At 37.6% G+C, this 26,160-nt stretch overlaps 1 protein-coding gene and 2 pseudogenes across 9 annotated transcripts in view; all 3 read left to right on the plus strand.

The window, feature by feature from the left end:
* The window catches only part of SPIDR (scaffold protein involved in DNA repair), a 593,302-nt gene that overhangs the window by 193,154 nt on the left and 373,988 nt on the right, over positions 1-26,160 (plus strand). For all 9 annotated transcript variants that reach the window (XM_069099903.1, XM_069099905.1, XM_069099904.1 and 6 more), the window contains one exon: positions 4,412-4,631. In XM_069099903.1, the coding sequence (XP_068956004.1) occupies positions 4,412-4,631 (220 nt within the window). The remainder of the gene's footprint in view (positions 1-4,411; positions 4,632-26,160) is intronic.
* Positions 8,124-9,431, plus strand: LOC138170515 (beta-1,4 N-acetylgalactosaminyltransferase 1 pseudogene; annotated as a pseudogene).
* LOC138170514 (beta-1,4 N-acetylgalactosaminyltransferase 1 pseudogene) lies at positions 9,708-10,385 on the plus strand (annotated as a pseudogene).

The raw sequence follows: 26,160 nt of genomic DNA on the forward strand, positions 1-26,160 counted from the left end.
GCTTTGAATGTTTTGTGTACACTATTGGCTTTACTTTTCTCTTGTAGTAGATTTACCTTTCTGATCATAGTTTGCACATGTTCCTATTAAAATTAATTTGCATTTCATGAACAAATACTAAATACTGTTGAGAAAAGGGGGAAACCTGAAAGCATCCTGACTGGCAATGAAAATTATAACTGAATGCTCTTTGTGTAGAGTCTACACATAAAAGTACTTGATGTACAATTTACTGAGTTTGTGTTAAAGTTAGGGGGACTATAGTAATAAGAATAGTAATGATAAGAGCCAATATTTATATAGTGCTTGGAGCTTTGTAAAGCACTATATACACATTTTCTCATGTAAGTTTGAGGAAATTAGAGAGACCTTTTGGAGGAAGCAAACTGTTCTCAGTCCACAGCTTCTCTCATAGTGGTTCCTTTTTTTCCCACTCTCACATCTTCTAGCCTAGTCCAGGGCCCCACAATCTATCCTGGATTACTGCAACTGTCTTCTAACTGGTTTCCCTGATTCCAACCCTCACTTCCAACTGGTTTCCTTACTCCCAGCCTCTCACTTCCCCACACAATTGTTTTCCTAGATCAAAGGTCTTACCATGTCAACCCCCTCTTCCTCCAACTCAGGAAACTCCTGAGTGGCTCTCTAGGATCAAATATTAAACTTCTCTTAACTTTTCAACCCCTTTACAAACATGACTCCAATCTGTACTTCTAATGTCAAAATACATTACTTCCTTTCTTGCACTCTGCAGTCCAACCAAACAGGCCCTGACATCCCTTCTTCTTTCTCTAAGGTCTGTCTTGTCCCCATGCCTGGCATGCCTTTTTTTCCAGCTTCACTTCTGAGAACCCCTGATTTCCTTCAGAGCTCTTGTCAGCCACCACTTTCTGCACCTCTTTCCTGATTCCTCTCCTTGGCTGTTAATATGCCCTCCTTCCCATATTATTACTTCATGTTTATTTTGTATATATGTATAAATGTCCATGTTGTCTCTTCCAGTAGAAAGAAGATAAGCTTTTTGAGTTTAGGAAGTTTCATCGATGTCTTTGTATCTCCAGAGATCAGATTATAGTCCTGACACATAGTAGATGCCTAATAAATGCTTGTTAACCTGATCCAACTATTTTGGAGAGCAATTTGGAACTACATCCAAAGGGTAATGAAACTCTGTCTCCTCTTTGACCCAGCATTACCATCACTAGGTCTGTATCCCAAAGAGATGACCAAAAAGGGAAAAGGACATACTTGTACAAAAATACTCATGGTAGTTCTTTTTTGTGGTGTGAAAGAATTGGAAATTTAGGGGATGGATGTCCATCAGTTGGGGAATGGCTGAACAAATTGTGGTATATATATATAATGGAATACTATTGTGCTATAAGAAATGACGAGCAAATGGATTTCAGAAAAACCTGGGAAGACTTGCATGATCTGATGCAGAGTGAAGTAAGTGGAACCAAGAGAATATTATCCACAATAACAGCAAAATTGTATAATGATCAACTATTTAGCTATTTTCAACAATACAGTGATCCAAAACAATTCCCAAGGATTCATAATGAAAAATAATATCCATGTCCAGAAAAAGAACTGATGGAGTCTGAATGTAGATTGAATCATACAATTTTTACTTTATTTTTTTCTTTTGGTCTTTTTCTTCTCTAACAACATTAGTAATATGGAAATGTGCACATATTTAACCTTTTTCAAATTGCTTAGCGTCTTAGGAAAAGATGAGGGAAAAAATTTGGAACTCAAAATTTTTAGATGAAGGTTAAAATTTGTCTTTACATATAATTGGAAAAAACAAAATATTATGAAGAAAAAATTAAAAAATAAATGCTTATTAATTGAAAATATAAAAGTAAAGACATTCTGAATGCTGAAATTTTGTATTAACTAGAAGGGTAGTAGTATTAAAGAATGAAGAGAGATTTGGGAACTAGTTACTTATAGATAATAGAAGAATTTTAAAGAATGGGTGATTGTCCTGAGAGGTTTATCTTTAAATATGATAATTTATTATTTGCTTTTAATTGTTTTAACTCAATGTCCAAATACCTATTTATGATGTAATTTGTCTGTTTCCAAGTTACAACTCTGTTGATTCCCTATTCCTTGTACTCTGGAAATGTGAGTAGAAATGACAAATCTTATATAATACCTCATTTGAAAATGATTAATGTGAAATATTTTGAATTATTATCAATTATTACTTAATATGAAAGTGGGAAGACTTATAATGGAGATCTTCAGGCTTTCTTTCTGTATTGAGTTACTTATTTAATCCATTATATACATATCTGGGTATTGTTTCCAGACATTTATTTGTTCAGCCTAAGAAGCATGAGATGAGAAATTACTAATATTCTCCTTTAAATTATAAAGACTTTATACTATATTATGAAATTTTATTCTATCTGTATGAAAAGAAATTATTAAGATTCTTTGTCCTTTTCCCCCTTGTTCTCATTCCTACATATATAGCATTTGCCATCACAGGTGAATCATTATGTTCCCAAATCTGATTGTTTTCTACATTACTGTCATTTCACTTTGCAGCAATTGGCTGGATATTTGAGTTGATAGAGAATGAGGCATTGAGGATAATTCTGAGGTTACACACCTGGGAGACTAGAAGATCAGGGGTTCTTAACTGAGCAGAGTGGTTTATGAACTTGTTTAAAAATATTTTGATAACTGTATTTCAATATCATTGGTTTCCTTTGTAATCCTATGTATTTTATGCATTAAAAACATTATTTTAAGAAAAGGCCCATAAGCTACCCGACTGCCAAAGAGGGACATTATACAAATAAAATATCAAGGACCTTTACCTTAGACAGAAATAAGGAGGTTCTTATAGAGAAAAGGGGTTTGGGGCAGAAAGGTCATTAGTTTCTGTTTTGAACATGTTGAGTTCGAGATTTCTTTGGAATATCCAGTTTGAAATTCCCAACAGTTCAGTGGTGATGTGGGACTGAAGGTCAGGGGAGAGAAGAGTAGACCTATACAACACACACACACACACACACACACACACACACAGATACACACAGAGTGGCTGTGAGATGATAAAACCACGGGAGCTAATGACATGAAAAAGATTGTAGAGGGAAAAGAAAAGAAGGCCAAGGATATAACCTTCGAAGTCATTTGAAATTAGGGGACATGTTTTGGTTAACGAGTCAGCAGGGGAGACTGAGAAGGAACAGTTAGACAGATAGGGCAAACATCAAGAGAGAATATTATCATGAAAACTCAGAGAAAATTCAGTGTCCAAGAGGAAAATGTTTTTCAGTATAAAATGCCCAGAGAGGTCAAGAAGATAAAGGACCATCAGAGTTGACAGCTAAAAAATCATTGGTAACTTTGAAAAGAGCAGTTTCAGTTGAGTGATGAGGTCAGAAGCTGGATTGCCAGGGGTTGAGGAGTGAGTAGGAATAAAAGAAGAGGCAACAAATACAGACAACTTTTTCTAGGATTTTGGCTAAGAAAAGGAATAGAATTCTAGGATGACAACTTAAGGGTACGGTAAAATCTAGCAGGTTGGGCTTGTTTGTTTTTTTCTCCAGAATGGAAAGACTCGAGCAGATTCAAAGGCAATAGGAAAAAGCCAGAAGATGGGTAGGGAGTGAAGAAGGGTGGGGGGCTGGCAGGGAGAGGGAAACGATTGGCAGAGGAATCTACTAAAGATGTTGGGAGAACGTAGGATCAAGAGCAGATATAGAGTTAACCTTAGCAAGGAGGGGAGCTACCTTACTATCAGAGTATGGGAAAAAGGAGAAAGTAAAGAAATTTTCAAAAGTTTTTGAGGTGAGGAGAAAAGTGAAAAGGAAAGTTCACAGTGAGTAGCCTCAATTTTCTCCACAAATTGAGAGGTGAGGTCCTTAGCTTAGAGAGAGAATAGGGAGGGGGAAGTATGGGAAGTTTGATAAGAGAAGGTTTGGAATGGTTTCCATGGGAAATGACATAGAGAATCTATTTTTGAGGAATAAAATATAAAGAGTCTATGAAATGTATGTATAAACCAGCTGATGGGAAAAAAATTCCATCCAATAAGTGTTGTGCACCATTGTTTTCCTGGAGAATAGGAGAAATACACACATAATTTGAATAGTCCGTAAACACAAGTTATAGATAGACAGATGAGTAATTATTTACATATATACATGTGCCATATATATATATTACATAAATGGATTATTTTTTGCTTTTTCACATTTTTTTGTGCAACATATAGGCCTGTTTACATATTTTTGATGGCTAGCAAGAATATTGTCCATATTTTGCCTTTGCAGAATATCTATAATCTGTCACTACATTTTCTTTTGAGGTGGATAAAGGGAGGGGACAGTTCTTTATATAAGTGCATCTTTTTGAACTTTTTTGTTTCTCCATTTTGTAGGCAAAAAATCTGGAGTGTTGATTGTAAAGATTATAGAGATGCATGAAGAATGCGCGATGCATATTGCCATCTGTGAGTTGTTAGAGATGTCTCTTGCTGACAGCCCGTCTAAAGATGCTATCCTGGACCCTGGGACCCAACTCAAGGTCCTATTCACAAAGGAAACTGCAGTTCACCTGAAGGGAGGTCCACAGGATATCATCCATATCTACCCTCCCTGGTAAGTAAAAAGAATTGATTCTAGTAACTGCAGCTCATAACTCTTGTCTTCTTCAGAAAAGGCATTTTTATCTGCAACATTTTTGTCATATTATTATAGAGAAGCTTCCTGCATAAGGGAGCCAGGTTTTGTCTTATGTTTTATGTAACAGAGACGATGAACTGTCTTTGGAGGCTTCTTAGTGCTTCTGGCAGGCAGATTAGTGCCTGGAAGAAAAAAAATCAAGATTCTTGCCTGCCAATTATGGTTTAAGAACTGACTGCTTTTGTTTTATTTTTGTTTGTTCTTGTTTGTTTTTTTAAATTGTTGTTCCAAGAAAAGAGAAAAAAGAAAAGCCTTGGTGTCTTAATAAAATATTTGATTAATTGTATGTTAATAAAAAGTATGTTAATGATAAATCAGGGAATTTCTTACATAATTCTGAATTCAGCTTCCTTAAAAGCACCAAATATATGTAACAGTGGGATGTTAATTTTTACAAGTTTTATTGTTGTCTTTTGTTTTTACTATAACCATGTAATTTTTAATAACTTTTCTTGCCCTGTTCCACCCCGCCCCTCTTTCCCCCCATCCCAGTAAAATCATTAAATCCTTACTAAGAAGAAAGGAAAACATTTTGGAAAGCCAACCAACACAGTGACTACATCTGACAATATATACCATGTTTCATGTTTAAGTTCCCTGCCTCTCCACTTAAAGGAGGGGAAGATAGGTTTCTTTAGCAGTTTTTCAGAACCAACATTATTTACTATTATTCATCCAGTTTTTTATCATGTACATTATTATAAGTCATTGCATATGTTATTATTTTGTTTCTACTTTCTTCATTCTGTATCACTTCATACTAGTCTTTGCAATTTTTTGGGGGGGCTTTTTAGAGAGGGGAAGGCAGGGCAGTTGGGGTTAAGTGACTTGCCCAAGGTCATGCAGCTAGTAAGCATGTCACACGTCTGAGGCTGGATTTGAACTCAGGTCCTCCTGACTCCAGAGCTGGTGCTCTATTCACTGTGCAATCTAGCTGCCCCTCCATTTTTCTTTATATTTCTTATATACATAATTTTTTTGGTATAATTATATTTCACAACATTTCTATACAAGAATTTGGTTAGCCATGACCCAGATTGGGAATGGAGCAGGTCAAAGCCTTTGAGCATATTGGTGGTGGATTTGGGCCCATGTGTCACCGCTATACTTCTACACGGGGTGAGACAGAGAGACCAAGTCCCCTTTTCTCATCCCCAAATTCTCTCATTTACCATATCTATGAAAAGATTCTCTTGTCCACAATTTTTTTTAAGGGTTAACCATTTATATTCAGGTTTTGTACTCATTTGAAACTTATTGTGGTATATGGCACAAACTGTCTTGTAGTTTTCATAGCAGCTTTTGTTGAATGTGTTCATCAAACACTGGACTGCAATTGTGTTTGATCTCTTCTGGGTCTTGCTTATCCCCCAACCAAATGGTTTGGGGGATTACTGCTTTATATTAGAGTTTGAGATATGTTTATTCTATGCCTCTTCTATTCCTGACTTTTTTTTTCCATATTTGCCCTTGAATTTTCTAGACTTTGTTCTTTCAGATGAATTTGGTCTAATTTTTAAAGTAAACCTTTGGCAATTTAAGTTAGGTAGTATCATCATTTTTATTAATAATCACTATTATAGTCATTTATTATTAATGTAGTCTAGCCGTGTACAATGAATTTGTCTCCAAATATTTGTCTTCCTTTTATTTTTGTGAAAAGTATTCTACACTTGTATTTATGTAAATATCAAGTGTCTTTTGATGGATTAATATCTGACTTTGTAAGTCATTTTGAATGGAGTTTCTGTTTTTATCATTTTCTCCTGGTTTTTCATTAATACCATGTATAAACGTCACTGACTTTTGTGAATTTATTTTATATCTTACTATTTTACTCAAGTTATTAATCATCTCAGTTTCCTTACTGATTCCCTGTGGTTTTCTAAGTAAGCCAATAGAAACTTTTTTTCTCCTTTTCAGTGTTTATACCTTTACATTCTCTCTTTCACCTTATTGCTGTAGCTAGCATTTCTAGAATTATTTAAACTACGTGACAATAATTTTCATGAGAGAAGATATGATCAGTCTTTATGAAAGTAAGACTAAGTACTCATTTTTTGATAATATTCAGTTAGTATTTTCATTGGCATCCTCTGTCCTCCACCCCCAGTTGCTTCTTAGAGTCACAGAATTTTAGAGGTAGGAAGTACTTTAAAGTTCATAACTCTAACATTCCATCCAAGTAGCAATTCTCTCTGTGATATCTCTGACATGTGATCATCCAGCTTTAGTTTAAATACATTCTATTTTTAGCAGTTCTGATTACTTAGAAAGTTCATATTTATGTTCTATTTACTCTTGATTCTTTTCCCTGGAGACACATTGAATACATAGACTCTGTCTTCCACAACAACTCTTTGGATATCTGAAAACTACTGTTACATCCTCCTGTGAATTCTCCTCAGGATAAGTCAGTGTGAATCCTTGAACCAGCTCTCTTATGTTCTCATTACAGCAACCAGATGTCACAGTGGACAGGGCAATGGACCAGGAATCAGGAAAGTCAGAATTAAAATCCTACCTTGGACACTTGCTATGTGACCCTGGACAAGTCATTTTTATCTCTGACTGCCTCAGTTTCTTCATCTGTAAAATGAGGATAATAAGAACAGCTACCTCCAAGGGTTGTTGTGATGATCAAATAAGATACTTGTAAAACAAAACAGTTTTGGAAAGGTGTTATTTGAAAGCTTGCTATTATTATTTTTATGACAGTTTTCAGACTCACCATTACCTTTGTTGCCCTTTTCTACTTAGAGTTTTTTTTTCTTTAGGAAGGAATCAATTTAACTTAAAATTAACTGGATTCATTAAAATACAGTCAGTGAAGATATTATAGACATTTAAAAGCTTAAAAGACTAAAACTGAGGAACTTATGTTTTCTGGACAGTTTTGTCTGAAATCGAATTTGGTATAGATTAAGATAAAACTTAATCATGGGAAGCATATTTCATCTTATCTGGGGTACACAATATTGAGGGGGCAAGAGTTCTAAGTATTCCCTGCAGGATCAATTGACAGTGTTACTTCAAATTAAAGTGAGGAAGCCATTGACTAAAAAGAATACCTGATAGCTGGTATTCAGATATTCTTGTCATAGCAGAAAGCCTCAGAAGGTATTCTTTTAAAAAATTTTTTTGTCTTTATTAATTTATTTGTTTACTTTTAGTTTAGAACATTCAGTTCCATGATCCCTTGAGTTTCAAATTTTCTCCCCCTTTCCCCCCCACCCCCCCCACCCCATGGCGGCATGCAATCAAGTATAGGATCTGCAAATACTTTCACATTAAACATTAGTCAGGTTATAAAGAAGGATTGTAACAGATGGAATGAACAGTGGGAAAGAGGAAATAAAACGAAACAAGAAAAGGAACGAGAGCAGGTAGTTTGCTTTGATCTGTGTTCAAACTCTGTTCTTTCTAGTTCATTCTCTGAATGTAGACATCTCTCTCCATCAGGAGTCTTTTGGAGTTGACTTATAACCCTGCATTGCTGAGAAGAGTCCAGTCTATCCAAGCTGGTCACCACACATTCGTTGTATCTATAATTGTGTACAAATTTCTCCTAGTTCTGCTCTTCAGAATGGATTCTTCACAAGTGTCAACTTAACCAAAAGAGGCCGGGGGGAGAGAAAGAGAAAGAAAGAGAGACGGAGTCGAAGAAACACAGACCTAGAAAAACCTCTGAGGCCACAGGGACTCTCCAGGGCGGTAGGCTGACTCCCCTGGCGTGTGTGCCTTTTGGTACCCACTACAATTCACTGCTCCTCCGGCTCTATCATGTTCCAATTGTGGTTCTCCCCACTCCCACGAGAGGGCAGCTTCTCTCGCCTTCATTATGTCCCACGCCAGAGCCCAAGACAGAGACAGTGCGGGAGACTGAGCTGGAGGCTGAAGAAGTAAGGGATCAGGGGGCCCTTCCATAGAGCCGGAGGCTGAGACTGAGTCTGACTGAGCAGCAAGCTGGTTGTCAGTCTGAGCCCTCAGAAAGACAGGCCGGACCTCCTCCACTAACATCCCCATGAGGACTCTTGGACCTGGCTTGGGTGCCCTGTGGAGAAGAGACCACCTGACAGAATGAAGCTAGGCCGAAGGTCACTTTGTAGCTTCCTGCTACTGTTCCTCTGTGCTGCCCTGGTTCTCCTTTACTTTCACAACTGGAAACATCCACCCCCTAGAGCTTTCTCTGGCTTGTGGTCACCTCCTCCCAAGTCCTCCAAGCTCAAATACCCTAACCTGGTTCCAGAGCCTCGATATGCACACATTCCCTTTAGGCTCAAGGAGCAGGTTGTCGGGTTGCTGGCACAAAATACTTGCAGCTATGTGGCCGGCAGAGGAGGGCTTGGCTTCTCTCTCCCATTCCAACGGCAGGTGCATGCATTTGACTTCACATCAGCTTATGGACCTAAGGAGTTGCTGGCAGCCACAATTGCAAGAGATCGGGAATACCAAGCTTTCCAGGACAGGGTCCAGTCCCCAGCTGACCAGATACTCATCGCTCCAGCTAACTCCCCCCTGCAGTATCCCCTGCAGGGTGTGGTGGTTCAGCCCCTAAAGACCATCTTGGTACCAGGTCTGAGCCTACAAGAAGTGTACCAGGTAAAACTCTCAGCATCTCTTGGCACTTGGAACGTGTCTGGGGAAGTGGAAGCAGTGACACTTCAAGGGGAGGGCCAGTTGGAACTCATTCTCACAAGCCAAGACTTAGATTGACTCAACAGACAGCTTCAGCTGGTCACTTACAGTATCCGGAGCTACCAGTCAGACACATAAGATACAGTCCGGTTCTCCACCAATGGCCACGAAGCTGTCTTCACTATCGGAATCAAGCATCTCCCCAGACCTCAGCTGTACCCACCGGGGCCACCTCCTGAAGGAGCCAAGTAAAATATCAGTGCTCTGGTCACCATTTCCACTAAGACCTTCCTTCGCTTTGACCGCCTCCGAAACCTCATCGCCAGCATCCGGCGTTTCTACCCAACAGTCACCATGATCATCGCTGATGACAGTGAGAGACCAGAGCCAATCAAGGGCCCTCATATCGAGCACTACCTCATGCCCTTCGGAAAGGGATGGTTTGCAGGCTGAAATCTAGCTGTTTCCCAGATGACCACAAAGTATGTGCTGTGGGTAGATGACGATGTCATCTTCCCTGGACAGACGAAGCTAGAGAGGCTCGTGGATGTATTGGAGCAAACATCTCTGGACTTGGTTGGGGGAGCAGTTCGGGAGATCACAGGCTTCTCCTCTACTTATCGACAATTGTTGAGTGTAGAACCTGGTGGCTCTGGCTGGGGAAACTGCCTCACCCAAAGACGAGGCTTCCACCATGAGCTCCCGGATTTCCCAGGCTGTGTGGTCACTGATGGGGTTGTCAACTTCTTGGCTCGAGTGGACAAGATCTGAGAGATTGGCTTTGACCCTTGACTCAGTCGGGTGGCCCATTTGGAATTTTTCCTGGATGGACTTGGCTCCCTTCGGGTAGGCTCCTGTTCCGATGTCATGGTGGATCATATATCGAAGCTGAAATTGCCATGGGCACCTTGGGGGACTGAGGCAGAGATTTATGCCAGATACCGATATCCAGGGGTCACAGATGAGAGCCAGGTGGCCAAACACAAACTTCTCTTTTTCAAACATCGCCTCCAATGCATGACCTCAGATTGATTGGCCCAGTAACCATAGAATGGCTGATGTGATGGATATAACGGCTACATGACTGAACACTCTACAGACCTGTATACACTATCTAGTCATGAAATTACTTGCTGATCCACTCTGTGGCTGACCACTCAAGGACTGTTCAAAGACTATCCAACCCTTCAGATTCTTTGACCTTGACCCAATTCCAGGATGTGAACTGATCCTGGTGACTTCCCCAATGCCTAAAGGTACAACTGGAGCTATGACCTACCTTCACCAATTTGGTGACAGCACCCCACCCACCCACCCAGTGCTAAGCCCTCCATTCCCTATTCTTATAGACAGAGTAACAGACTACCCTTCCAGTGCCAAAGAGCCTGAAGGTCTCTAAGAGCCAAATTGAATCCACCGTTTGAGTGGGTTCCCTTCCCCTATCTCCTTAAGAGCAAAGGCTCCTGAAATGCACAACCTTCCCTCTTTGTGCCACACTCTGTGTCTCTGGACCAGAACTCTATGCACCATATCCAATTCTCCTCACCCTATGCCCAGGAGAATTTTGACCTTGGAGACAGAGTAGACACCTGAATAGAGGACTCAAGAGGGGCTATTGAATAAGTCAACAGTTTTGTGATCAGTGTCAGTCTTGTCTCTTCAGGGTTGAGCTGGGGGAAAGAGATCTCTAAGGGACATCTGTTGGGAATGTTCAGACCCCAAACCAAGCTAGAAAAGGCTGGCATTTATCATGTTGGTCACAGAAAAGCTAATTTTATTTTGTTGATAACATAAATAAAGAGGGAGGCCCACCCCAAAAAACAAACAAACAACAAAAAAACAAGTGTCAACTTAAAAGATACCTCTATTCAAAACTCCCTCCACCCCCAAAAGTATTAATGCTTCTTAAGGGACAGCCTCCCTTCTTTTATTTGCTGTTCAGAAGAATAGGTAATATTAAATTACCAGGCACATAGTAAGAACTTATAAATGCTGTATACCTGGAATATATGTGCTTAATAAATGTGCTTAATAAATGCTCATTGATTGACTGTTGACGTTAATTCTTCAGGTTCTTGTAGGAATTATGTTCCATTTAAATGCTTTAAAATAATTTTTCAAAGTTTGTTTAAAATAATTGCTTAATCTTAAGGAGAACTTAGGATAGTATCAGAAGTCTGTTTTGTTATGTTGATAACTATTTAGAAATGAATAAAATTTTAAAATATTCAGCAAAAACTTTATAGTATCCCTTTTCTGTATTTCCTTAAACAAATCTCTTAAATAAGACCCTTAAGCAAAAATTATTCACAAAGTGGATGAATCTCTGTTGTTAGAAGGTCTTGGCACTCTTTTTTTTTTTTCATCTGAGTTTTCATCCAGAACATTGCAAACCATAGGACTGTGTTGATTTGCTGAATTTTGTACATAGCAATAGTTTCCTACTTGGTACTGCATAATGAAGTTTCTGCTTGTCTTTTACCTTCAAACTCCCCCTCTCTACTAGTTCTTCCTTCTCTGCCTGTAACAAATATGTCTAGGTTTCCTCTTTTCTAAAACAAATCCTTTTCCTTGACTAGGCTATTTGATTAAATATCAAATCATTTTTCTCCTCTGCTGTTAAATTTTTAAAAAGGAATAGCATACCTTTACTTTCTCTTTTTCATCAGCCACTCACTCCTGAATTCCCTATAATTTGACTTCTATCCCCACAATCCTGTTGAATCTCATCTCTCCATGGCTACTACTAACGAACATTTCTTTCCCATGACCAGTGTCCTTTTCTCTGTTGCAATCTCATTTTACCTTCCTGTAGCATTTTATGATATTGACCATCCTTTTTATTCTTAAACCTCCCTTATCCTCTGCTTCAGTGATATTAGTTTCCCTGCCATTGGTTCATCTTCCTACTTTATCTCACAAATGTGGGAATCCTCCATGCCTGTCTTCAACTCTCTTCTCTGTGTCCGTTCTTTCCCCTAGCAACTCGAACTATTCCCAGAATCTGTTATCATCTTTTTGCAGATGATTCACAAATGTCTACATCTAGCACTGATTTCTCCTGTGAGCTCTAGGCTCCCAAATCCAAATGCCTCCTGGAATCTCCCCCAGATGTTTTTTTGGCTTCTCAGACTTAACCTGTTCTAAGTGAAACTCATCATCTCTCTTCATCTACCAACCTCAATGCCAAATATAACCCTCTTTCTACCTTCGCTATTTCTCCTGATAGCAGCAGACTCTTTCTAGTCATCCAGATGACATTTCATCATGATAAAATTTAATCATCATTTTTGATTATTCTATCTTCATCACCTCCCTGTCCTCTGATCAAAGTTTTCTCTCCAGTGCTTGAATTCAACACTTCCTCTCCAGTCACATCTCTACTACCTTAGTATGGGATGTCTTTACCTCTTGCCTAGAATACCACCATCAAGGCCGCCACCATCATCATTAACATTTACGCAGTGCTTACTGTGTGCCAGGAACTGTGCCAAGTGCCAATGACCCAGTAAGTGCTATTATAATCCCTATTTTACAGAAGAAGGAACTGAGGCAAACAGAAGTTGCCCAGTGTAATGCAGCTAATAAGTGTCTGAGACCAGATTTGAACTCAAGTCTTCTTCTCCAGGACTAATGCTCTATTAAGCTGCATCACCTAGCTGCCTAAGTTTCTTAACTTTTTTTTTAGCTTCTTTCTTCTCTTATCCATAATTGACACAGCTGTGAAAATGATCTTCCTAAGGTACAGGTCTGATATCATCGCTCTCTCTTGTAAACTCTCTTTGGACAAAATTCTCCTTAGTCTGGTACTTAGCACTTGCTATAGTCAATCTTCAGTCTATTTTTCCATGCATTTGTCTAATCCCCCTTTATTTGGTGTACATTCCATTGAACTAGCTATATTCCTCACCCTTATCCTGTCGTTTCTTTCAAAAGTTCCACATTCTCAATGGCCATCAAGACTATAATGCACTTAGTTTTCATCTTTATCTGTTGAAAGTTGTTTTTTTCATAAGACACAGCACAGGTGTTATCTCCTGTATGAAAACTTACCTTTCATATTCCTAGATGAACATGTTTGTTTCATCTTCAGATTTTTACATCATTTTTACATTCCTTATTTGCCCTTACCCCATTTCACCTTGTATCATCTTTATTGTTTTTACCTGTTACATTTCCCAATTACTTTATGCATTTCTCAAAGGCAGTGACTATGTTGTTTTTTTCACTTCTTATTTATTTATTTATTTATTTATTTAGTATTCTCTTAGGAACATGATACTTAGTCCTTAGCAGAATCTTTTTTTTAAATTTTTAAATTAATTTGTTTGTTTCCTTTTAGTTTACAGGATTCAATTCCACAATTCTTTGAGTTTCACATTTTGTCCCCGTCCTTCCCCTCCCCACCATGGTGGCATATAGTCAAGTATAGGATCAGTAAATACTTTCACATTATACATTAGTCAGGTTATAAAGACACATTGTATCAGATGGAATGAAAAATGGTAAAGAAGACATAAAACCAAACAAGAAAAGGAAAAAAATCAGGTATTTTGCTTCCACCTGGATATAAACTCAGTCATTTCTAGTTCTTTCTCTGGATGCACATATTTCTCTCCATCATGAGTCTTTTGGGATTGACTTAGATCACTGCATTGCTGAGAAGAGTCTAGTCTATCAAAGTTGGTCATCACACATACGTTGTGTCTGTAATTGTGTACAAATTTCTCCTGGTTCTACCCTTCTCACTCAGCATCAGTTTGTATAAGCCTCTCCAAGTAAATATGAAGACCGTCTGCTCCTCGTTTCTTATAGCACAATATTATTCCATAACATGCATATACCACAACTTGTTCAGCCATTCCCCAATTCATGGGCACCCCCTTAATTTCCAATTCTTTGCCACCACAAAAAGAGCTGCTATAAACATTTTTGTATATATGGATCTTCCTCCCACTTCTATGATCTCTGGGATATAACCCTAGGAGTGGTATTGCTGGGTCAAAGGATATAAAAGTATTTATAGCCCTTTGGGCATAATTCCAGATTGCTCTCCAGAAAGGCTGGATCAGTTCACAACTCCACCAGCAATGCATTAGTGTTCCAATTTGCCCACATCCTCTCCAGCATTTGTCATTTTCCTGTTTTGTCACCTTAGCCAATCTGACTGGTGAAATGTGGTACCTCAGAGTTGTTTTGATTTGCATTTCTAATTAATAGTGATTTAGACCATTTCTTCATGTGCTTATAGATAGCTTTAATTTCTTTCTCTGAAAATTGCCTGTTCATATCCTTTGACCATTTATCAATTGGGGAATGACTTGTATTCTTATAAATTTGACTCAATTCTCTGTATATTTTAGAAATGAGTCCTTTTTCAGAGACATAGGTTATAAAGATTCTTTCCCAATTTCCCACCTCCCTCTTAATCTTGGTTACATTGGCTTTGTTTGTACAGAAGCTTTTCAATTTCCTGTAGTCAAAATTATCCATTTTACATTTTATAATGTTCTCTAATTCTTGTTTAGTCATAAAGTCTTTCCCTCTCCACAAGTCTGATAGGTAAACTATTCCTTGTTTTACGAGACTGCTTACCATATCAACCTTTATACCTAGATCATGCACCTATTTAGACTTGATTTTGGTATATGGTGTTAGATAATGGTCTGTGCCCAGTTTCTGCCATACTATATTCCAGTTTTCCCAGCAGTTTTTGTCAAATAGTGAGTTCTTATCCCAAAAACCAGGGTCTTGGGGTTTATCAAACAATAGATTACTATAGTCGTTGACTTATGAATATCGTGTGCCTAATCTATTCCATTGATCCACTCCTCTATTCCTCAGCCAGTACCAAGTAGTTTTGATGACTGCTGCTTTATAATTGAGATTGAAATCTGGTATAGCTAGTCTACCTTCCCTAGCATTTCTTTTCATTAATTCCCTTGATATTCTGGACTGTTTATTCTTCCAAATGAATTTTGCTACTATTTTTTCTAGCTCTATAAAGTAGTTTTTTGGTAAATTAATTGGCATGGCACTAAATATATAATTTAATTTAGGTAAAATTGTCATTTTTATTATATTAGCTCGACCCAGCCATGAGCAATTGATATTTTTTCCAATTAGTTAGATCTGACTTTATTTGTGTGAAAAGGGTTTTGTAGTCATGGTCATATAGGTCCTGGGTTTGTTTTGGCAGGTAGATTCCCAAATATTTTATAATGTCTACAGTAACTTTAAATGGGATTTCACTGTCTATCTCTTGCTGTTGAATTTCATTGGAAATATATAGGAATGCCGAGGATTTATGTGGGTTTATTTTATATCATTGGAGGTAGATTCACCCTTTTCATTTTGATATTCATAATTTGGTTTTCTTCTTTTATATTTTATCATATTGACTAAAGGTCCATCAATTTTGTTGTTTTTTTCATAAAACCAGCTCTTAGTTCTATTTTCTCTTTTATCTGGTAGTTCTGGAGTTTGGTCACAACATTTCCAGGACTTTTCAGTTTGGGATCTTTTTCAGCAGGTGTGCAGTGGATTCTCTCAATTTCTATTTTACCCTCAGGTTCTAGTATCTCAGGACAGTTTTTCTTAAGGAGCTCTTAGAGAATGTTTGTCCAGGCTCATTTTTTTCATCAGGATTTTCTGGTAGGCCTATGATTCTCAGATACTCTCTCTCCTGAATCTGTTTTCCAGGTCAGTTATTTTTTCTTTGAGGTATTTTACCTCTTTTTCTAATTTTTCATTCTTGTTGCTTTGTGTGACTAGTTCTTGGTTCCTCATAGAGTTATTTGTTTCAATTTGGTTGATTCTAGTTTTTAGCAAATCATTTTCCTTGGTTAATTTTTGGAGCTCCTTTTCCATATCATACACTTTTCTTTTTAGAGAGATGTTTCCTTCATTACAATGTTTTTCTAATTCTGCTATTTTGGTTTTGAGAGAATTATTCATTTTGTCTTCTATCTCTCTCATTTTGTTTTCAAAGTTCCTTTTGATCTCATCTAGGAGAGCCTTCTGTGCTTGGGACCCAATCCCTTTGGATGTGGGTGTGGAGTCTACATTGTCTCCCTCTGAGTTTGGTTCCTCCCTCTGAGTATAGTAGGACTCCAGAGTCTTTGTCATTGTAGTCTGCTTTCTACCCATTTTGAGGCAGGGCCCTAGCCATGCCCTTCCTCTAGGGATCCCAAGGCTTTACTGTAGAGGGTTTTGCCCTGGGGCAAGAGTTACTATGTTTTCAGGGTCAGAGGGGGCTTTGGAGCAGGTGAGGTTCACTCTGTCATCCTGGTCTATGGAGGTCCTGATAGGGGCTCTTTTTTTTTTTAAATTTCTGGGCTATGAAGTGGTAGCCCCAGGAGTGTTTGCTGTCCAGGACAGGGGCCTCTGTATTTGCTTCTTACCTTGCTCTTTTCAGTCCCAGCCCTTTGGTGATAGGCCTGGTAGTGGCCCTTGTGGTTTGTGGGAAGACTTGCCCTCTGAGTTGAAATCAGGCCCCTTCCGGGCCTGCCTCTGCTGGCCTTACCTTCAGGGCCTGCATCTCTAGCAGAATCTTAATATGTTAATTGAATTGAATTTTTATCTTAATGGGATCATAGATCTAGACCTCAAAGGCCTCTAGGAGACCATCTTGTTCAGTGCCTTCATTTTACAAGTGAAGAAACTAAAGATCAGGGAGTGACTTGTCCAGAGTCATGGAGGTAATGAACATCAGAGGTGGAATTTGAAACCAAGTCTTCTGTCTCAAAAGTCAGTATTTTTTCCATTACTCTATGCTTCTTATAAATACATCTAAAGAGAAAGAAAGACAAGAAAGGAATTTATAAAGATTCCAGTCAGATTGGGTGATATCAGATCCAGCATATCCCCTCTTCATTTTCCAGCTCTTTTGTTTCCTAAATTATCTTCATGGCTTGGAATTGGAATATGTCTGCACTTTAATTCAGAATTCTTTGTCTTTGGCCAAATGTTGAATGAAATTAGTCTGGATGTCACTTAAAAATAGAGCTCCCTCTTTCTTAAAAATTGAGGACTTGGATTTTTAAAAAACTACATTAAATTGGGAACTTGGCGTATAACAAAAAGTATTTCCTCCCCTTAGGCTATCTCCTCTTTCCCCAACAGAAAAGTCTTGTGTTCATCTAAATTGTTCTTTTAAAGAGAGTTTACAAGACCAATGGCTTTAAAATACCTCCTTTTTATACTTAAATAGCAGCAATAATAACAATAAAACTTTATATTATTAATTGTAGCTTTTTTTCCTGAGAACTTCAAAGTTAATTTGTGGACCTTATCTAATAAATCTTTACTAAATCTCTGTGAAACAATATGTTACCTCCCTTTGGCTGGTGGAGAAGATGAAACATTGAGATTTTGGAAGTGACTTGCCTAGGATTACAGTGGTAATGTTGAGGTTTGGGATTCAGGGGTGCTTGAGACCCCAAAACACTGACACTTTGGGTCCTGCCAAATCAGTTGGACTCAACCTTCTCTCAGCCCAAGTAAAAGCAAAGTTTATTACATAGTTGCCATATTGGATAGACTCTTAAGGAGTCTGAGCATTTGTGACACGTGTACTGACAGGTGGGCCAGAACAATCTGACAGGGAGTCTGAACTCGATTGTATCTGAGCGCTTCATGAAGGCAAGATGGATCTTACATACAGAAAGATTGTGGCAGGGATCTAGGGGTGGTCTAGAAGTCTGGGGTGATGGGAGGAGTGGTCCAGGAAATATATTGAGGAGGAGTCTAGGGAGGATCTTGATGGGACTGAGGTCAAACTCCAGAAACCAAGAGAATGGGATTTTGATGGGAAGTAGGGTGGGAAACAGCAGGAGGTAACAGACAATGGAGGGCCAGGCTACTTTAAGGGTAGCAGATTTAGTCATAGATATTTTGATAGGATCAAGGGTGGAAAGTAGGAAGAGGCAATGGAGGTAAGAGACAGTGAAGGGCTAGGCTAGGTTAAAGGTAACAAAGATTCACTCATATTAATAATGGAAGGCTTTTGGCCTTTGGGGAATGCCAGATTAAGTGGGAAGATTCAAGCGGTTCTAGGGGTTCCCAGAGCCTGTACCCAATCAGTATCATAGCTTGCATTACACAGTACACGTGGATGTGTAGAATAGTCAGGACCTTTTAAAAGAGAAAGTTCCGTGGTAGTTCTACATTTAAACTGAACCAAAAGGAATATTTTGGCATTGTGGCCCTGGGACAGGAAGCAGACGATCTCTTAAAAAGTGGGAGGAAAAGAATTTTGCATGGCTTAAGTATTATTTTTCCCACATTAGGCTATGGCAAGAAGAGGGGACTTAGTTGGATATATAGTATTTTATTTATGAAAACCTAAATTATTTTAGCAGCTCCTTTTTAGGAACTGGTTTAAGTAGGATTTGATACAACCATAAGGACCAACCCCTACTACTCAACTCCTTCAATAATAATATTATTGTTGTTGTTGTTAGTAATAATGATGATGTTAACTAGCATTTTCATGCTGCTTTAAGGTTTTCAAAGCAATTTGCAAATGTTAGTTCATTTGATCCTCACAACAACCCTGGTAGGTACATGCTATCATTATCTTCCTTTTGCAGAGAAGGAAACTGAGGCAGACAGTTCAGTGGCTCGCCCATGGTCACACCAGCTAGCTAAGCAAGTATCTGAGGCTAAATTCGAAATAAGATTTTCCTCACTCTTAGACCAGTACTTTAGCCAATACACCACCATCTCGTCCAACTTGACATTCTTTTGTATTCATACGTATTTTAGTACTTTAACGGATAAGTTCTTTCATCCGTGTGAATGACTGTTGTGCATCACAGTCTTTTTTTTTATTTTAGTAATGCTTATGGTCCAAAATCATCCATTATCACTTAGTAGCCAAGTTATAGACTAAGATTTTCTTTGACCCTATCACCTAGTGGTCAGTTTTATGTTAATGAGCTCTGATGATCTAAACATATGTTAAACAAATGTGTGGACAGCCACTTGGCACAGAGGTACAACTCATATTTCCTGACTTCAAATCTGGTCTCCAACACTAACTGTGTGACCCTGGGCAGGTCACTTAACCCTCTTTGCTTCAGTTTCTTCATCTGTAAAATGAACTGGAAAAGGAGATGGCAAACCACTCTAGTATCTTTGTCAGGAAAATTCCAAATAGGGTGGACAGACTGAATGTAACAATAATCAGCTCTGTGAACCAAGTCTTGGTTCACACCTTGGTAGTACTATCCTTTAAAAAGCTCTGGAGACATAGATTCTGGTAATTAATAATTTTGTTAATAATGCTAGCATATTATCAATAAAAGTGTCAGTGATGGTCTCAAATGCCAAAGACTCCTCATGGAACCCACTTGAGCCTTTACATGCCCTTGGAAAGGTGCTGTGCCTGGGGGTGGCAGTGGACTCTGATTTGTTAACAAGTAATGGGAGAGCATGAAGGTTATAATGAGAAGTGGACCTATTCTAATGAAGGGCTTGGGGACATGACTTTGATTCTGTAATTTACTTCCAAATTATGCAAGCCTTGGGCAATTTAATAAAAAAATTTACCTCTACCCAGATCTGAGTAGAACTGGTGGGCTTCCCAACCTGGGTGAGGTCTGAACTAGATTGAGGAGAAAGTTAACCCAATCTCTTATCTGCCTGTCCCTTGGAGACTGAAAACCTGAAAAAATCCTGGTCCTAATTCAATAATTGATTATTAATATGTGAGAGAAAAAACTATTTCTCTCAGGACCTACTAGACTCCTGGACCCTTTGTGCCAAGATTAGAATAGAACTTTAATGGAAGTTCCCCATTCCTCAAAGAAAATGGGTTGGGACATTATGTTTTTATCAGAACATTTACAAGAAGACTTCTAAATTAGTAGTTAAGTACAGTGATAATAAATCTCTATGAGATGTAGGGAGAAGTTTAAATTGACAATAATTGCCCTTAAGAGTTTCAATTGAACCTTATTCCCTATGGATGAAACTACCAAAACTTTGACTTCTTTTTTTAAAAAAAGTTGTTATTAAAGCATGAACAAGTTATAAAAAGTATCTGAAAACAGAGGTGTTATTTAAATCATGAGCTTTCTGTTTTTAAGATATAATTTATTTGAGGAATTAAACCACAGTTAAAAAACAAAGGAAATTAAATATAAAATGCTATGTTAAAATAAGGTTGAGGTTTAAGTTGAATCAACAAATCACAAAAAGCCATAGTAAAAATGACTTCTTCAATCCTTAAATTACCCTGAACTGTCTGAGACCCTGATAGGGTAGAATTTTTTAGAGTAACATTCAGTCATTGTGATAGAATGAGATGATCTATTTTTGTAAACTTTTAACAGTGTAAGTCAAAGTTCTCGAGAAAGGCAACATTGCATAGTAGTTAGAGTGCTGGATTTGGAACCAGGAAGACATTCGTTCAAATCCTCCGACAGCTTGGTGGCCCTGGGCGAGTTACCAAAGATCTTTGGTACTTAGTTTCCTCATCTATAAAATGATGGGGTTGGACTTTAGCCTCTAAGTTTCCCTCAAGTTTTAAAGCTATGATCCTCCATTTGGGGGACGGGTCTTGGAACACCATGCTTACTTCTTTTCCTGACTCTGATTCTGACTCTCAGAACTTGGCAACTGTACCTCATTTTCCTTCTCATTGTGGAACTTCCCTTTATGCCTGGGACTTTCTCACCCTAAAATATCCTTCTGCCTCAACAGTTCCTTTCTCTCATTTTCCTGAGTCTCCATTTTGGGGACAGGCCCAGGTTGGCCATGCTTAATTTCCCTCTTGGATCTGCTTCTGCCTTTCAGGACTTTGGTACTTTGCCTTCATATGGGTTCCTCCTGTACCTTCAGACTCGTCTTAGTCCCTTTTGGTAAGTTTTTTGAGGACTTTTTGTTGTATTTATATCCTCGGCACTTAAGCACAGTGCCTGAAGCTTAGTAAGCATTTAATAAATGTTTGTTGCCTTGCCTTCTTGCTATCCTTTCGGTGAGAATATACTTAGAATTAAGCTTGATTCTCTTACTCTGTGTCTAATATTCTTTCCCTTGTAGCTTCAAGTTAAAATTAAACTTACCCTCCTCAAATCCCTTATAATAGCACTTTTTAACTTCATGTATGAACTTATGGCATTCTGTTCTTTGATACAGTTACTAGCATATTTTTAATATAGTTGCTTGCAATATGCAGTATTATAATCTTAACAAAGATGAGGACTGTCTCATTTGTAATTATATTTTCCCTGGAGACTAGCATAGTGCTGTGTGTATAATTGCTTAATAAGTATTTGTTGAATTGATGAATAAATCAAGGCCTGTCCCGTAGTGTGGATATGCTTTCAGATGCTACAATCTTAGTGATTTAAAACCTAGAAAAATGGAAAGACTTATATGAACTGATACAAAGTGAAGTGAGCAGAACCAGAAATTATATACAGTAACAGCAATTCTATGCAATGAAGAATTGTCAAGTACTTAGCTATTCTCAGCAATACAATGATACAAGACAGTTCCAAAGGACTCATGATGAAAAATGCTGTTTACCTCCAGAGAAAGGACTGATAGATAGAGTCTGAATGCAGATTGAAGCACAATTTTTTACTTCTTTATTTTTGGGTTTTGTTTTGTTTTGTTTTTTTTGGTCTCTATTTTCTTTCACAACCCAATTAATATGGAAATAAGTTTTGTATGACTGCATATGTATAATCTATATCAAATTGCTTGCTTCCTCAATGAGGGGGAGAAAAGAAGGGAAGGGAGAGAATTTGGAATTCAAAATTTTAAAAAACTAAAGTAATTGGAAGAAATATAAGTATTAAAAAAAGAAAACTTAGGATAAGAAGGTAGTTTAACAATTTGTAGAAAATACACCATCATTAAATTCTTGTGATCAAAATCTGATACCTGCTTCCAGTCATGCCTCCACTTATGTTGATTTTAATGAGAGTTTATATGAAAGAAAAATGTCTTATTAAAAGCATGACACTTTCTTGATGACAATAAGAGGTTGTATTGAATATGGCAACATGTTTTTAATTACAAGAGAAAAGCATTTAGCCTAAGGAGCATAAGCAAAAAAATGCAAAATCTTTTGCTAAAATAGGTAATGTTAGGGATACAAGGTTAAAATGGTTCTCTACCACAGTAAATATCCATTCTAATGACTGGAAGATAGAGGTATTTTTCCATTTTGATCATTTTGTTTTGCTTTGAGGTTTTTACATTTTTCTTAGACCTACTTTCAGTAAGATTAATAGATAAAATTTTGTTTCAGCAAAGATTTGTATTGACCTTTGTACGTATTTTCTTCATTTAGATATCTACATTTTTATACAGTCTGTCTCTTTGTGTAAGGGGGAGAAGAAAATAATACCTGTGATAATAGAAAATAAGTTAGTTTTTCATAAGCTTTTTGGTAAATGTAATGATCATTGAAGTGTCAGATATCTCCAACTTGTGAATTACAAATGAAAGGAAATGCTTACAATGAACGAAAAAGATTGCAAAGATTATATCTTTCTGCAAGTCTTGAAATTTCATAAATGTTTTAGATGCCTTTACCTACTCATGGAATTATTAATGATTATGATACAGTTCATTTTGCCTGAATTAAGAAGACGCCACACAGTTATTCAATATGTGCTTTGAATGAAGGAAAATTACTTGATTGTTTTCCCAAAAATATTGTTGTTTGTCCTTCATTCTCAAAGAGGACCCTGATATCAAGAATATGATGCCATGACTTGCAAGTGATTTGGATTTAAGTGAAGAAGACTGGGCAGAGTTACCAGCCTCACTTTTTCCTCCAGAGCCATCTGGGTCCAGTGGCAAGATATAGATCAGGACAACTGGAGATGGCCCCGAATGTAGGGGGAGACCAAAAATGGCAGACTGTTTCACCTCCCACCTTCTTAATTTCCACTGACCATTTTAGATGTGCCTAGAATGGAGAGAGGAGGATTTTCTCTTGTTGTAGGTTGCCAGTGTTTTTTGAATCCATGGATTTTTAAGTGACACAACTAAGTCAGATCATCCTAAAAGTGTTTAGAGACAAAATGAAATCAATCTGCTGGTGTTTTTATAATGACCTTTTCACCAGCATTGATAGTGAAGCTGCCATATTTGAAGTCAACCACCTTTCCTAGTGTACTTTGTGGGAAAGTAGTGAGGGCAGTTAAAAATAAGATAAAGTCAGGCAGAGTGACTGTACCTGATCAGATATACACAGATGGGATTCATATTGAACATGATAGACTTTTGAAGTTACTCTGACATCATCATTCAAGATACCTTAGAGAAGGAAAAAGTTTAAAAGATGATGCTACCTGCATCCTGAGAAAGACTGATAAATAGACGTTGGTATAGAATGATTTAACATATATATGCATACACGCATATATATGCATATATACACATACACATATCTTTTCCATTCCACCCAAAACTCACTCCCTCCCCCAAAAGGCTAAGAAATCTTTATCAACTACTGACTCATATGCTTGCATTGTCATCTCTGTAAAATCTCTGTAAGTATAATCTAGCACATAGTAGGCACTTACAAATGTACATGCATGCATTTTTCCCCGTGGAGAGTTTGGTTGCTAAGTATTTACCAGCAGCACACCCCTTTGTTGCTCTCTGAATTGCTTGAGTTCTGTAGGAGTGTCGTCGAAGACTTGAGGAATTAAGTTAGCATCAGACTGCAGGGATTTCCTGTAAATGGAATAATCTTGTACTTGTTTTTATTTATAGACAACCTAAAGCTAATAATAACAATTACAACAACAACAATAAAAACTGGCATTTATGTGGCATATCAAGGTTCATAAAATTCTGTTATCACATTTAAGCTTCAGAACACCCCTGTGTTTCTGCACAATTCAGACTAGATGTTCTAGAAACACCTCAAACTTAACACCTCCAAAACAGAACGACTACTTTTATCTTGATTTTTATGCACGTCTCCAACAAAAAATATATTTTATTTGTGTCATAGATATCTGTATCTATGTAGATATAGACATATGTGTGTATGTGTGTATACACACATTCTCCTTGAGAGCAGGAATTATTTCTTTTTAAATTTTTGTTTCCTAGGATCTGACACAGAGTAGACATTTAATAAGTGTTTGTTAATCTGTTGATTAATTGATTACAGAAGACCCCACAAAAGATGGAGTCAGGTGTGTATAGTGTTATTTAATGATCCATTCATTATCAACATCGAGATAGGAAACAAGAAGACAGTTGCAAACCTCTGTTCTATTAGAATCCAAGCCAAAGAAGGATTCCATCTCGATGGTGAGATTCTCAAATGCTCTTATTTGCAGATGATATTTTACTAATTGCATCAAGTCTTAAGTCTTTAAGTATAAATCATACCTGTGACAATGTATAACTATCACGCTGGAAAAAAAACCAAAGTGAATGAAAGATGCAAATTGCCCAGACTGTGCTATGGGGTTAGAATTTAAGTTCATATATGTATATAAGAACTTATACACATATCTATATCTACAAACACCAAATCCACACACACATATTTAGATATATCTCCGTGTGTGTGTAAGAATTAATTAGGAGTAAATCAGGATGGATTATTTCCAGGAAACTGAAGTGTCTTCAGTGATTCTAGACTACTTGCTGCTACTACAAAAGCCCATACTTTAGTATTCTCCTGTTGACAATATATGAAAGAGTAATTAAATTAAAGTAATTAAAAGGGCAAATGTGGTATGTGGTAGACCTCTGCAGGTTTCATCATTTTATCATTGCTGACTTGCACATAGAAAATGGGAGAAAACATGACATGAAACCCATCATTGAGAACATGTGTGACCCAGGAGATCCATTGATCATGCAGCAAGCATAAGATGCAACAGATGGGTAGTGTTGGTGCTACACTGGTACCCCTGGGGCATTAGAGGGGCCAGAGGAATACCTCTAGTATATTGGGTGTATCTTCTATACAGGATTTGTGGAACAAAATGGTTAAAAAAGGCATAAGATAAATAAAAGGAAATGGGTGTGTAGTCTATTTCAATAGAAGGGAATCCCCACACTAATGAAATAATGGATCCATCAAATTAATTAGTAAAAATAGCTGATATTTTCATGATACTTTAAACCCCCTTTCCCTAACACTCATATTCAGCTTATATTTTTCACTTGTATGTTCATGTTTTTTCACCTGCCCATATGTAAATTCCAAGGAATGTTAGATTTTTTCATTCATCATTAGGGTTTATCAGTCAGTCCCTGGCTCATAGTAGTTTATTTAGTGAAAACTTATTGATTGATTAAAAGTATGCAAAGCAATTTGCAAACATCATTTCACTTGATCTTTACCATAACTCTATGAATATCAGACTTGACCTGTTACCAGGTCTTGTGGGAAATCTGTTTGCATAATGTTTTGTTTTTTTTTTAAACCAGGCTCAGGCTGACCACATCCTGGCTAAGGCAAAAATAACCCAATCAACAGATTTAAAATATAAAGGGCACACAGTTCATTCACCTCCAGCTATGGCAATATTTCCTAGCCATATAGGCTTGGCTCTTATACTATAAATTTGCAATTCTTGGTTTGGTTAAAATGTTCATCTGCTTGTTTTTGTATATACATACCATTAAAATGGAAAGAACCTTGACTTGACTGTCCCTGGACATAGGCTCAAATCCCATCTCTGTCTAGCCTTTGGAAAATTGTTTAATCTTTCTCAGCCTCAGTTTCCTCCTCTCTAAAATCAGGGGGTTGAACTAGAGGCCTCTAGCAACCCTCCAGCTTTAAGTTTATAATTTTGTGAACCTATAC

Source organism: Petaurus breviceps, unplaced genomic scaffold (assembly GCF_028583685.1).
Source record: "Petaurus breviceps papuanus isolate PSGF00001 unplaced genomic scaffold, PetGlider_PUasm1.0 38, whole genome shotgun sequence".
NCBI classification, from domain to species: domain Eukaryota; kingdom Metazoa; phylum Chordata; class Mammalia; order Diprotodontia; family Petauridae; genus Petaurus; species Petaurus breviceps.